The sequence below is a fragment of the Elaeis guineensis genome, chromosome 1 (assembly GCF_000442705.2).
Source record: "Elaeis guineensis isolate ETL-2024a chromosome 1, EG11, whole genome shotgun sequence".
Lineage (NCBI taxonomy): Eukaryota > Viridiplantae > Streptophyta > Magnoliopsida > Arecales > Arecaceae > Elaeis > Elaeis guineensis.
In genome coordinates this window covers 97259002-97271518 of record NC_025993.2, presented here as the reverse complement: position 1 = coordinate 97271518, position 12517 = coordinate 97259002, and the positions used below count along the sequence as shown (strand labels likewise).

Here is a 12517-nt window from a genome sequence, read left to right as displayed (position 1 = left end):
AAGACATATTGCACCTCACTCAGAGTAAGTATTACTCCATCAAACGTCTGGATTTTTTTACCGTCCCTACACCATTGAGCTCACAAACTAAACCATCATCCAACTGAATAGTAGTTTCCTTCACCTCAGAAATTAAATCGACTCTTTTTGGAGTAAACATGATTAGAACTACTGGAATCCAAAATGCAAGTCGGTGCTAAAATTTGCTGCATCACCAAAATTCATGATCAGGCCATTGCATGGGTGGGGCATCAAGCTAACAACCATCGCTCAATTGTTGCTAATTGGCTGATCGATCGGTGTATCAAAATAATTCATATACTCTTGCAATAAAGCTCCCTCGTGCATCTATTTTATTTGACATGGATCTTCTCTCACATATACTTCTCAACTTTTCTCACAATGTTTATGAGAAAACATTAAGCATGGTCCATTCATTGAGTGCCAAATAAAATCGGCCAACGCTATCTTATCTTGCGGATATCCTCAACCTTGTTTTTCACAATTCTTAAGTAGTGATTTCTAAAGAAACAATAAATAGGACTGGGTCATTGATACCACGTATTAGAAAGGAATAGGGAGTTTTGAGTCCAATCAACACAAGGCTTTTTTATACAATTGAAACTTAATTCAACTTAAAAAAATTTAATCTCCTAATGTTTGGACTCCATCATCTATACGAATCTCTCCATCTCCCACTACTAATTACATATTGGACTCAACATCATACTTGATCCCTCCAACCCTCCTCTGCCCCTTTTAATTCTATGTTGTGAATATTAAAAGATAAAAAGTTCTCAACCCATCATTCTGAATTGCATTCTAAGGCAGCAACCCAACTACTCGCATTAGGAAACCGTGATCCAGCCACTCACCTACGCCCCGGCCCTTCTCGTCACGTGCACGGCACCTGAGGTCATCCGCACTCTGAAATAGGAACCAATGTCCTGGCGCGATTTGGGCCAGCGTTTCCATAAACGCTCTCTGTCCGTCTTTCTCTTCCGATCGCACCTCCCGTCTTTCGCAATGGCGGAGGCTTCCGATCTCTTCCTTCGTCATCTCGAAGAATTCGCTGCCGATGAGATGGACGAGCAAGCGGACCTCCCCGAAACCCTAGATCCGCCCCCTTCCTGGCTCCCGGCCGCCTACGGTGGCGCGCTCGTCCTTGATCTCCCCGTCTTCTCCCACGATCCCCCCGATCCAGGCGATTCCGACCTGGATCCCGAAGAGTCCTCCGACGATCACGCTACTCTCGCCCTCGATCTCTTTGATCGATCCTCCGCCCGCCGGATCGGCGCCGCCCTGGCCCCCACCATGGATCTCTTCCCCGAACCGTTCCAATCCCCTGATTTTAGGGTTTCCGAGGGCCCGGAGGAGGTAGGATCAGAATACCTTGGGTTGGGGCTGGGTTTAGGGTTGGGATCGGGGTTCGAGGTTCAGGAAGATCCCGACGGCGCGGAGCGGGAGGTCATGGTCTCCGATTGGGGAGCTGATGATTTCTTTTTGGGAAGGAGGAGCTCGCCGTCGGAATCGATCGAGTTTTCCAGGGCTCGTCCTGTTGATTCGGAGGGCCTGAGGATCGTCGGGTTCGATTCGGATTCAGATTCGGATGAGCAGATCGTCGCCATGGGTGATGAGCAGATTATTGCCATCGGCGATGGTGGCGAATCCCAGGATCGGATCAACGACGATCTTGGCCTTCCCCTATGCTGGGACCGCCTCCAACTGGAGGAGCAAAGGAGGGACCTGAACATAGAATTGGAATGGGAGGAGGTGGACGACCGGCTCGAAGAGAGGGATGTTGTTAGTATCATGGTCGTCGGCAATGACGAGAGATCCAATGAAGTCAGAGAATTCAACCATGGTGAAGCAGAACAGGAGGAAGACGCAGCTAGGAATATTGAATGGGAGGTTCTTTCAGCTGTGAATAATTTGGGAAGGAACGGTTTCGAACCAGAGGATGTGGAATCCTATTTTGTTGATGATCATGAGGGCTTTGTCTACACCTCGGATTATGAGGCCTATGAGGTCTTGTTTGGGCAATTTGCGGACTATGATAGCTCTCTTAAGGGTAGTCCTCCGGCAGCCAAATCAGTGGTCGAGAACCTCCCGTTGGTTGTGATGATGAAAGAAGATGTTGATAACAATAACAATGTCTGTGCAGTATGTAAAGATGGGATTTTGGCAGAGGAAAAAGTGAGGCAACTTCCATGCTCCCACCATTATCATGAGGAGTGCATTTTGCCGTGGCTCGGTATTCGGAACACATGCCCCCTTTGTCGGTTTGAGTTGCCGACAGATGATCCAGAATATGAGAAGTGGAAGGCACGGAGGGCTGGTAATAGTGTAGATTCTCAGGTCAGGTATGAGTTTGAAATGTTACCTGAAGCTTAGAACTCATAAGCAGGCAGTCCTGTTTTTATTGATCGTGGGTTGGATATGATTTTCGGATGCTGTTGTATTACGGTTATAAAAATTTACTGTTTTTTTTAAGAAAGAGTGTAGCCGCAATCAGACTTTTTGTTGGAAGTTACCAATGGACCATTGGCGAATTAGATATTTAAGAGATTGTTGTATATCGATACCATCCTCAATAAGTGTCATTGCTATGTAAGTTTGTTACCATTACATCATATAAATTTATTTATTTATTGCTGTTGTTATGTGACAAGGCTTATTGGTGAGTACTAAGGTTCATTATAGCTGCAATCTAGCCAAACAAAGTGTGCATGCTTGATTTTTATATATATGTTGATAAATTGGTTATAGGAGATTCTTTATGAGAATTTCTTTTGAAACCATTCTTGCAGCTTGGTCTCATGCTTTGCACACATTCTGTTTTATTTTCCATTCTTTGCACCAAGGATTATTTATCTGGTAGTTATATTCATTAGATATCAGTTTGGAGTGCGAAACAAACTTTGTTGGTAGTTTTTCAGAATAGTTAAATGTTCTGTGATGATTGATTAATTGGAAGTGGTGTGGTTAAATCAATTGCTTATTTTGATCTTCATTTCCTTTGGATATTAGATCTTATACTCCATTGTGTATTTATACTATTCTTTCAATGAGGAGGTAAAGCCAAAATTGGTAATGTTTGTTGTGCATGCACGTTTTATGTAGTGAAAGCCGAAGATTATGGATGACTCTTGTTAGTAAAACCACAAGAAGGCTTTATCCTTTTCTTGTGCTATAGTTAACGAACTCTTGCATTGATGATTTTTCTCGAGCATCATATATTAGTCAGAAATTGTAAGAAAAAAAACAATATTTTTCTCAAGCATTATATATTAATTGCCAATCATGAGGAAAAATCTTACTGTTTTGAATTTTCGAGTAAAATGGTTTTGACTCAGGCTGCAAAAATATAACCAAAACTTTGGCTGTGGCTTCTCTTCCTCTACCTCTCCCTCTTCCTACTTCTGTTTTGGCTGATGGTCCTTGAGTTAATAGTCATCATGGTCACATCATTTTCATATTTTCCAGCATGATTGTGAATGAACTCATGCAAAGTGGGAATTCTTGAACTATCCAGTCACATTAACAGAACATATCCTATTTCTTTTGGTTCATTTTTCTTTTCCCTCTTCTACAAACAGCAGGCTTCACTATTGATATTAGCCACTATTTAGGTTTTGGAATTGACAATCTTTGCATATCTTTTCAGATCCAACAACACTTGTTGAGCCATTTTTGAGGACTTTTACATCTTACTTATCATATGACACTCTAGATTTCTTGTAAGTCTATATTGAACTCTGGCTGTTCAATGAGTCACCCTTGTGTTATGGAGATAAAATTATATGCAACTCTCAACAGATGTAAATATTAATGTCTTATAGAATTCTTATGGTCTCTAACTATGGCTTCTGCTTCATACTATTGCTTCGTATCAAAGTGAAGACTACAGAACGGTTAACTTCAAATATCTTACTGCATCATTCCCTTTAACCTCAACAAGAGATTCCCTCATAGGGTTCTATATATCTTGTAAATCATGCTGACTGCTTCTCGCCATAACGTGCTATTCATGCTTCTCTTCTTCTTCTTTTTTTCTTTTTTTTTTTTTTGATTAAACTAAATCTTTCTTGAATGTACTATTGTCACCTGACATCAATGTCGACATCTTCCTTACTGGATCATGCCCCCATGACCCGGTTTATGTCGTTCTTCCATTTGCAGGATCTGAAAGAAAAATCATAATCTGGAATGGCCTTCATCACTTGATATGGCTTTCTTTTCTGCAGTGATTTTTGTTGGAACCATTCATTAAAAATAAATTCAGTCACCTAAACCTCTAACTCAATATATTTCCCAAAGTACTCAGCCATTAAAACACAATAAAAGTTGTTATTGATAAAGTTGAAATGCTTCTTTTCTTTCCATATATCTTTGAAACGATCATTTATCACAAGGGAAATCCATATATGCTTACCGAATGAATTTACTTTGAATTTTAGACTTCCGATCTATGAATCTATGCTATTGTATAGAATAGGTTTCTTCTGCAGTGAGTCATCACAACTTTTGTATTTATCCAACAATGCAGTATTCGCATCTTCAGTTTATGCATTATCCAATGATATAGTGCTTATATCTTCAATTTTGTATCTTGTCATACATGCATCTCCAATATAGGAAATGTAGTTCTTGGATTTTCTCTTACTTGAATGCTGCTAAAATTTGATGAATCCAAACACTTTCGCTTTCTAAATATGCCTGCCAGTGTTTGTTAGATGTTTCCTCCTCTTCTTGGGAACACATCTGGATGAGCAGCGAACTTCCCACCGGAAGTGGGTACTGAACTTCCGTTGTTCATTGAAAAGTGTGGAAACCTTCATCCTCTTTTGATGTGCATACAGCAAGTCTTTTTATCTAGTTAAACCAACATGCAGAACCTGAAACCCCAAATCAGTTCAGGGATGATAAGATCTTGTGTTCTGGATACATTGAGTTAATGGTCTGCAACAATAGATTTGTCAACTGGCTGGTTTGCTTAGACATTGTAGAAACACAAGTTTCCGCTATGCGGGGGAAGCAGGTTTCCTCTCGTCCGGATGCATATGTTGACTGACAGGAAGCTGGGGCATGCTACAAACTTGTACCATAGGGATGGGGGAGGAGATGATGGTTGTGGGTTTTTTGTTGCAGGTTTGCAGTTGACTCCAGTTTGCTCCTAGCGGTACTAGCAGGCTTCTGGATTCATGTCATATTTCTTTTTTATTGCACCCCTTATGCGCTGCACCCTTAGCTGGAAGAAACATATGTATTCTTTTAGAAATAAATTTTCTGTCACTATCAGATGATGTATGGCAACCTCAAGGGACTACCAAGGTTATGTAGATGAGCAGTTACCTGTTCTATTTCCCAGAAGTGACTTTCTATTCCTGCCGTCTGAAGCTCATCCATGATCACATCAAATTTTCAGATTTTTAGGATACCAAAATGCCACCATTGGTGGTATACGATGGCTTTGGCTTTATAGTGTACCGCTAGAATGAGAAAGATAAAAAATTAGCATTTAAATCCCTGATATTTCAGTGGCTTTGTTGCCCCCAATGAGGCACGAGCTGGTCTTCCTCTCCTCTACAATAACAAGAAGAATGGGAAAAAAAAAAGGAACGAAGAATCCTGTAATCCACGTGATCGGCATAGGATGCTCTTTGCGAGTGACTGGTTACATTTGTTTTTTCTATTCCTTGAGAAAAAGTCCAGCGAAGACGTAGGGGTCATCAAATTTGTTTTCTTAATCGCTTTCAGATTATTAAAAAAAAAAATCATTTTCTTAATTAAGAATCGAGTGCAAGCATCTTGATTTGCACAAATAGTTGGTAGAGGAACATAACCGGTGATCTATTTAGAGGACTTATCTAAATACATTGGATAGTTATCCTCATCCTAAGAGGGAAAAAAAAAAAAAAACAAGAAGCTAACTGGAAAGTATTTTTTTAGATCTATTGATCTTCTATAAATATCCAAAAACTATCTAATGTATAACCAGCAACGGACTAAATACATGTCATTCCATCCCTTCACAGCTTATCCAACCTATTCCACCAACCTCACGAAAGAAATATTAATAGCCTGGTAAGCCATGCTTGCTGGAGCATGAAAATGCTTCCTTGAAGGATCTACCTGGATGCTTCATTAGACCTTTCTAATAGCCAAATTCAACTGTTCATCGATCGCCTATCCTCAGAGCCCAGGAACGGTGATAATTCCTTTCATCATCATGATTGCATAAATTCAAAATTTCTTAGGACCACCATAATTAATTCGGTGCGAGGTGCTCCGGACCGGCCTCTGGATGGAACGTCCTCTGAAGATAATATCGGGTGGCTTAATGTGTACTAGGGACAAAAAAACACCAGAGGTGAAACACGACCTACCCTTGGTCTAGCTCTAATGAAGAGATGGACAATCAAGAAAAATGCTCAGGGATGCTTGTTGAGTGCCTAAAGTTCCTCAGGGCCATAAATTGCTGATTTGGCAACTAAACATTCATAAGTTACACCACTTCCCCCATGATGCATAGCAGGAAAACCATTTACACAGAGAACAGAGTCCTGTAGGCTGCAACGTTACTTTCCAATCAATGGCCCAATCCCCCAAAAAATAGCAATTTAATGAATCTGCTAGCTTTTCACCACATCCACTGGTGACCTGTGGACCTGCTGTACAGAAAGGATTGCGTTTCAGAGAGGAGGACAACATATTACAAACTACACAAGATGCTTTTATTATTCAATATCCAGAAACTGATAGAAAATTGGGACCATCTGTTCTAATGTCAGTTTAGTGAGGCAATTGACCTGTTTTGACTGTTGATATTGCTGGTTTTGACGACGTTAACAGTAGAGCATGCAAAAGATAAGTTGATGGTACAAAGTCAAAGTAAAACCAATCAAGCAGCCGCTCATCATGGGTTGAGAATTATGCTGGAACCAGTGCATTATAGCTTGTCAAAGTTTGTTATGAACTTCCTCACTGCATTGATCACTGGGAGAGGGTTCTCCCAATGCACAGCATGGCCACAGTCTGGAACTATAACCATTTCAGATAACTGTACTCTTTCAATGTGATCTTTACCTTCTGAGCATGTCCTGATTTCACTGCACATTTGCTTAGAAATGTCTCTGAACTTTATATCCTTGTCTCCGGCAATGAAGAGAAGAGGCTTCTGGCAGTGTTTCAAGTCTTCCCACAAAGACCTATCATGACAGTGATATATTATGGGAATCAGTTCTTCACCATCCACAGTTCCAAATGAATGGAAGATTTGAATTCATGATGCAAACAGTAGTCTGGCTCCATGGATAATTTGATGAAAAGGTCGGCTGAAACTCACTGGAATGACAATCACTGCCTTGCAGTATGTTAGACATGCCTTCTTGATTAGTTGACCAGGCAAGTGAAAGTTTCAAGTAAAGGGGTCTTTTTTGAAAAAAGAAGACATAAGATCTATATGTTACAAACTTCTTAGTTACATAGTTCCCAGCAATTCCATGACAATTTTATGAAATGCAAGGAAGGCAAATCAAACCATTGATGCCGTGGATACAGAACGAAAACTTAATTTCTTAGTAATATAGTTGCTTTCTTTGGAGTTCTCTTATCTAAAACTTAATTTAACATTTTTTAACATGGGCATGCGACTGATATTAGCTATACAAATTGAAGTCAATATATGGCAGAAGTGTTCCACTAAATAACAGGAGGAATAACCGTCCGGATAATATAGGGGATAAAATTGTGTTACTAGTGCATTAATATTTTTACTAGGCACACTTTTCCACTTCATATTTGAAATTATAGGTCCAAAAAAACAAAAGGCCTATAACCTCGTCAAAAGATGATCTCAATTTAAAGAGAATAATTTTGAAAAAATGTACACATTACTAATTAAAATAATACATTTGCAAAAGTCTTCCATTAACAGAAGGAAAGAGAAATGACCATTTGGGCAACAAAAGGACTAATATTATGCTACCATTATCTTAGTATTTTCTGTAAGTACACTTCTCAACTTCAGGCTCAGTATCGTAGGTAAAAAATATTTATAAGCTGAAGAGAATTGTCATCCACATTGAAGATGGTAACTTTGAAAACATGGTCACATGTATCTATAGAAGATTATATTATTATATTGAAAAAGTCCATTTCTTGTGAATAATGAACCAAGTTTGTTGATAGAATTTAAGGAAGAAGATATGACAGGAGATGGTAAACTTACAATTGCTTTCCAATGCTCAAGTCTGAGAGAACTTTTGCAAGAGCCTGGATGTCACTATGCTTTGCACGATTTCTGACTATTTCATTGAAATGTGGATGATCTCTCAAGCTGTGAATCAGAAGATTTAGACACTTGCTAGATTACTGATACAATCAAGGGTACAAGGATATCTGTGTATGGTTGTGTATTTTCATTTCTGGTCCATTATAAATTTATAATAAGTGAAGACAAAAGAAACATTATTGATTTGCACCATATGATACTAAAATTTTCTATCCTACTTGTCTTATTCATACTTAAGGTGCTTAATATAATTTCAATATGATATTATTGGGTAATCACCTTTTCCATAGGCTGCCAGCATACCATATATCCAGAAAATATTGCAGACCGTGTGCTAATAGGAAGTGAGCCCTTGCTTCATCTTGTGCACTACGAATTCTTCTAGCTGCCTTATCTCTTAATCCTGGACTTCCTGATATTATAACAGCTCCATTGATCTTTGTGATTGCAATTGTGTTAGTTTTCAATATAAAAAAGAAGGTTACAACAAAGACTTCCATGCAGTCATATTACCTTTTCATTGTATTTCAATGCCATGTACAGTGCAATCCTAGCACCCATCGAATATCCGACAAGAATGACACCTCCAGAGGTAATATCACAGATTAACTTCATTAATATATCTGCAACTGCTTCAACTGAGATATTCAGCTTTTGCTTCGAGCTCTTATCCATATCCCATTGCACCTGAGATTCCCCGTGGCCGGGAAGATCAATAGAAATGCATCGTGCAGTGGATGATATAGCCTTCATTATGGGAACCCAGTCTTGACTTGTACCCAGAAAGCCATGAAGATAGACAACTGCTTGCTTCTGCATCAATTCAGTCCAGTCCTGATATAGTTTAGAGTATCCTAATCAGATAGATGTTGCAATAGAATAGTCAAATTCAATAGAAGAAAGCAACAGATTAGCATTTCTGCATCCTGAAGTAACATTTGGATATCATAGCCATCAGATTGTGCATGGTAGGTGAACAAAAAGTAGCTATCCTGCCTATCCATATCTCGACCATGCTTCCCCTGTCCCAACAAAAACATTACCCATAAGTAGGATAGGAAAAAAAAAGAACGGAGCTAAAACTCCATCCAGATAAGCAAAGGCTACTATAGAAATTCCCTCATTTTATCACTTTACAAGACCACATTTCATCATCTATTTATCTGCCCAGTGTGTATACAGCTCCACTTGTTCTCATCACCTGTGAGGTGAAGGGAAACATTTTATAGAGTCATTTCCAAAAAAGATGCCCTCTTTCGACCTTGATGGTTTCTGTGGAGACTGGAGAGTATCATTCTCGATAGGTTGACAAGCTCAATTACAATCTCAAAATCACTTCATAAAGGTGACAGGAATGTTGAATATCTGCTACTAGCTACATAACAATTGTACAAAGTGGGAGAGCAAGCAGACTGGTCTGGATGGACAAGTAGGCTTGTGAATGGGTCCGACTTGGTTCAGATCCATATTGCATCCATATCCGAATTCGATAAGAAAAAATCAAGTTCGGACAAACAATCAGATTGGAGTTGGGATATCGCCCCCCCCTCCCCCCCCAACCCTTTCTTTTTGAGTTCTATTAAGTACATGGTTTTAGTAGGCCAACTAGCCAAGGGTTAACAATTTCCAAACTAGGACTATTATCACAATAGTCCTCTGTATATAGTGAATATGTGGCAAAATGTAGTTGGGATAAAAGCAGGATACGGAGACCGAGTGATCGGTTTGGAAAAAAAATCCAAATATGTTTGAAATAGATTTAAATATATAGCTATGTTTAGTTTGATTGAAACATAATTAAGATCTAAGTTTCAGCAGGGATTTTGGAACTGCAGTAGCAGTGGGCAAGAGTTAAGCAGCACATGGACAAGAAAAAAATATATAATCCAAACATCAAGAAAAGGAATTAATGTAAGTCATATAACCAATATGTGTGTGTACATATATAGTTTGTGTATGTGTATTCAGGTTATAGGGTTTCCAGATTTGAAGATAGTCACATCCAAGTTCAGTCCCATAAGAAATTAGATCCTGTGTATAGAATGCAAGCTTAAACCAACAAGGTTATCAAATATTTAATTTGAAACCTTACCTGATTATTGTAAAGTAATCAGGTTGGTTGTCCAGTTTTCAGGTATCATTTAACCCCTTGTGCACAGCTATGGAAGCAATAAGCTTGAAAAATGAAATATTTATGCAAACAATAAGAAACATTAGCATAAAAGGTATAATTGAGGATATTTATGTATATGCATTGTAGAACATCATTTTGCAGTTTTTGTTGCTAACAGTCGTTCAATTTTTGTATGAGTTCATCTTGATTATTACTTAGTCATTTGTAAATATGTGCGATCATTGTTTTTAACCGATACAGGGCCTGGTACTGGTTTCTAGCCGGACCAATATGGTATCGGGCCATTCATACTAATCCCATATCGTGATGACCAAAAATCAATTTTTCTTTTTTTTTTCTTTTCATTACTTTTTTGCAATTTTATGCATGATGAAGATATTTAGGTTAACTTGTTTTGTATTTTTTTAGTATTTAAAGAACTTTTCTAAAGGATATGTGATAATGAGTGTCATTATTGATACAGACAGTCTATTATCAATTAAATAACAACATCTATGAGTGAAGAATGAAAAATACAATATATTATTGAAAAAAGGAAAATCATAATAATTCACTTTAATAGTCCAATCCCATGTAGAATGTTAATGGATCTCATTTACATCCACGTGTTGCTGGTAGTCTGGACCTGGAATATTACACCAGCTTGGATACTCGTCCCCATCCCTGCTGGTCATAAGATGTCAGATAATGACTAGCCTGTGGCTCTTGATGCTACAGATATATGTACATCTGGTACTCATCGAAGCCTGGTCATCCTGCTCAAGGTACAATAAAGTAACAATGTACTTTGATCCCTAGTTATTATCTTATCCAGAGGACAGATAATGTGCAGAGCTGGATCTTATAGGATATGATGAGTGGTGGAAACCAAATGGATCATGCTTGGATGGAGTGTAATGTCCACTCTAACTATTTGATGCATTAGGAGATCCACCTCTAACATATGGGGAGATCTTTTGAACATTTAGCTGTCCAATGCACTAGAAGATGTGCCACTAAAATTGACTCCCTCCACACCCTGTGATAGCTTGATAGCTTCCAAGTCTCCTGGTACTGCTCCTCATCTCCTTTTGTTTCTTGTCTAATCTTTTCCATCATCTCAGTTTCTAATGTGCAGGGTGTGTGCATAAACCTCCCACTCCCCAAGACAGCTTTTTGTAACTATCACCAACCTCTATACATACCTATACTGTAGCCCTGATCCTATGTATCCTCAGCTACAGCACTCCTTGATCCTCTTCTCTTGTAGGACAATGTCTCCCTTCCAGATCTAGTTTGAGTCTTAGCCTCATGATTTGTATGCCACGTGGTGTGCATAAACTTTCACCAATGAATAAAATGAGTCTTTGAGCATAGTCACCACCACTACCTCTAGACTGCCCACCTTCCCACTCTAGCCTCCAGAACCATCACTTAATCTGTAATTATCATCTTCACTATCAGTGCAAGACGATCTAGGCAAGGCGAGATATTAGTGTCATCATCATCTTTGTTATCATGGCTCCACAGTCTCACTATCATCTTCCTGCCCTTATATGTTGCCGGTTGCCTCAACTGGATCAGTTACTGCTTTCTCCTTGGACTTGCCCTTCACACCGCATTGACCAGACTTGAAGGCCGATGCACCACACCATGACCCGAACATCTCAGAATTGAATCACTGATCAAAATTCTTTGACTCTTGTCGAGTCTCCTGTTAGGTCTCCTGTTGGGTCTCACTCATAGTGGGTGACATATGCTTCTCTGCCAATCTATCTACATTGCACACCCACAAATCTTTTGTGATGGTTCTGTCCAATTATGGAGGATCCCCTAGTCCATTTAGCACCCATCTATTGAGGCTGCTGATCTGCCACCCATCCAAGCACAGGATCTTCCTCATCATGAAAGTCATCTGCTCAATGAGTTTTCCTGTCTCCTTTCCTTTCTCTGATTCAAGTACTTCTGTCTTCAAACACCAAGTCATGCATCTGCTCAATGAGATGGGTTGTGAGAGAACTTAGATGGCAATCTTCCTCATATTAGGTGCATTGGTGCTCCACTACACCCACCACACTCCTACAACTAAATAATTTAAGGTGACATAA

The 12517-nt window shown here is 39.2% G+C and overlaps 2 protein-coding genes across 9 annotated transcripts in view; one reads left to right on the top strand and one right to left on the bottom strand.

The window, feature by feature from the left end:
• The first annotated feature begins 946 nt into the window (after positions 1–946).
• On the top strand, positions 947–2663 carry LOC105061096 (uncharacterized). Its single transcript, XM_010945054.4, has one exon. It carries the CDS (start codon positions 1027–1029, stop codon positions 2392–2394), a length of 1368 nt encoding a protein of 455 aa, XP_010943356.2. The 5' UTR covers positions 947–1026; the 3' UTR covers positions 2395–2663.
• Positions 2664–5930: 3267 nt separating this feature from the next.
• LOC105061098 (protein PHYLLO, chloroplastic) overlaps positions 5931–12517 on the bottom strand; it is a 79460-nt gene continuing 72873 nt past the window's right edge. For 4 of the 8 annotated variants that reach the window (XM_029260707.2, XM_073256997.1, XM_073257004.1 and 1 more), the window contains 5 exons: positions 8810–9130; positions 8576–8733; positions 8234–8341; positions 6813–7211; positions 5931–6674 (listed from right to left, as the gene is read on the bottom strand). In XM_029260707.2, coding sequence (XP_029116540.1) covers positions 6953–7211; positions 8234–8341; positions 8576–8733; positions 8810–9130 — 846 coding nt within the window. In that variant the 3' untranslated portion in view covers positions 5931–6674; positions 6813–6952. The other 4 variants (XM_073256999.1, XM_073256991.1, XM_073257007.1 and 1 more) reach the window with 4 other exon arrangements.

Excerpts from the sequence above, each read along its gene's own strand:
- LOC105061096 (XM_010945054.4), top strand. The coding sequence starts at position 1,027 with ATGGCGGAGGCTTCCGATCTCTTCCTTCGTCATCTCGAAGAATTCGCT.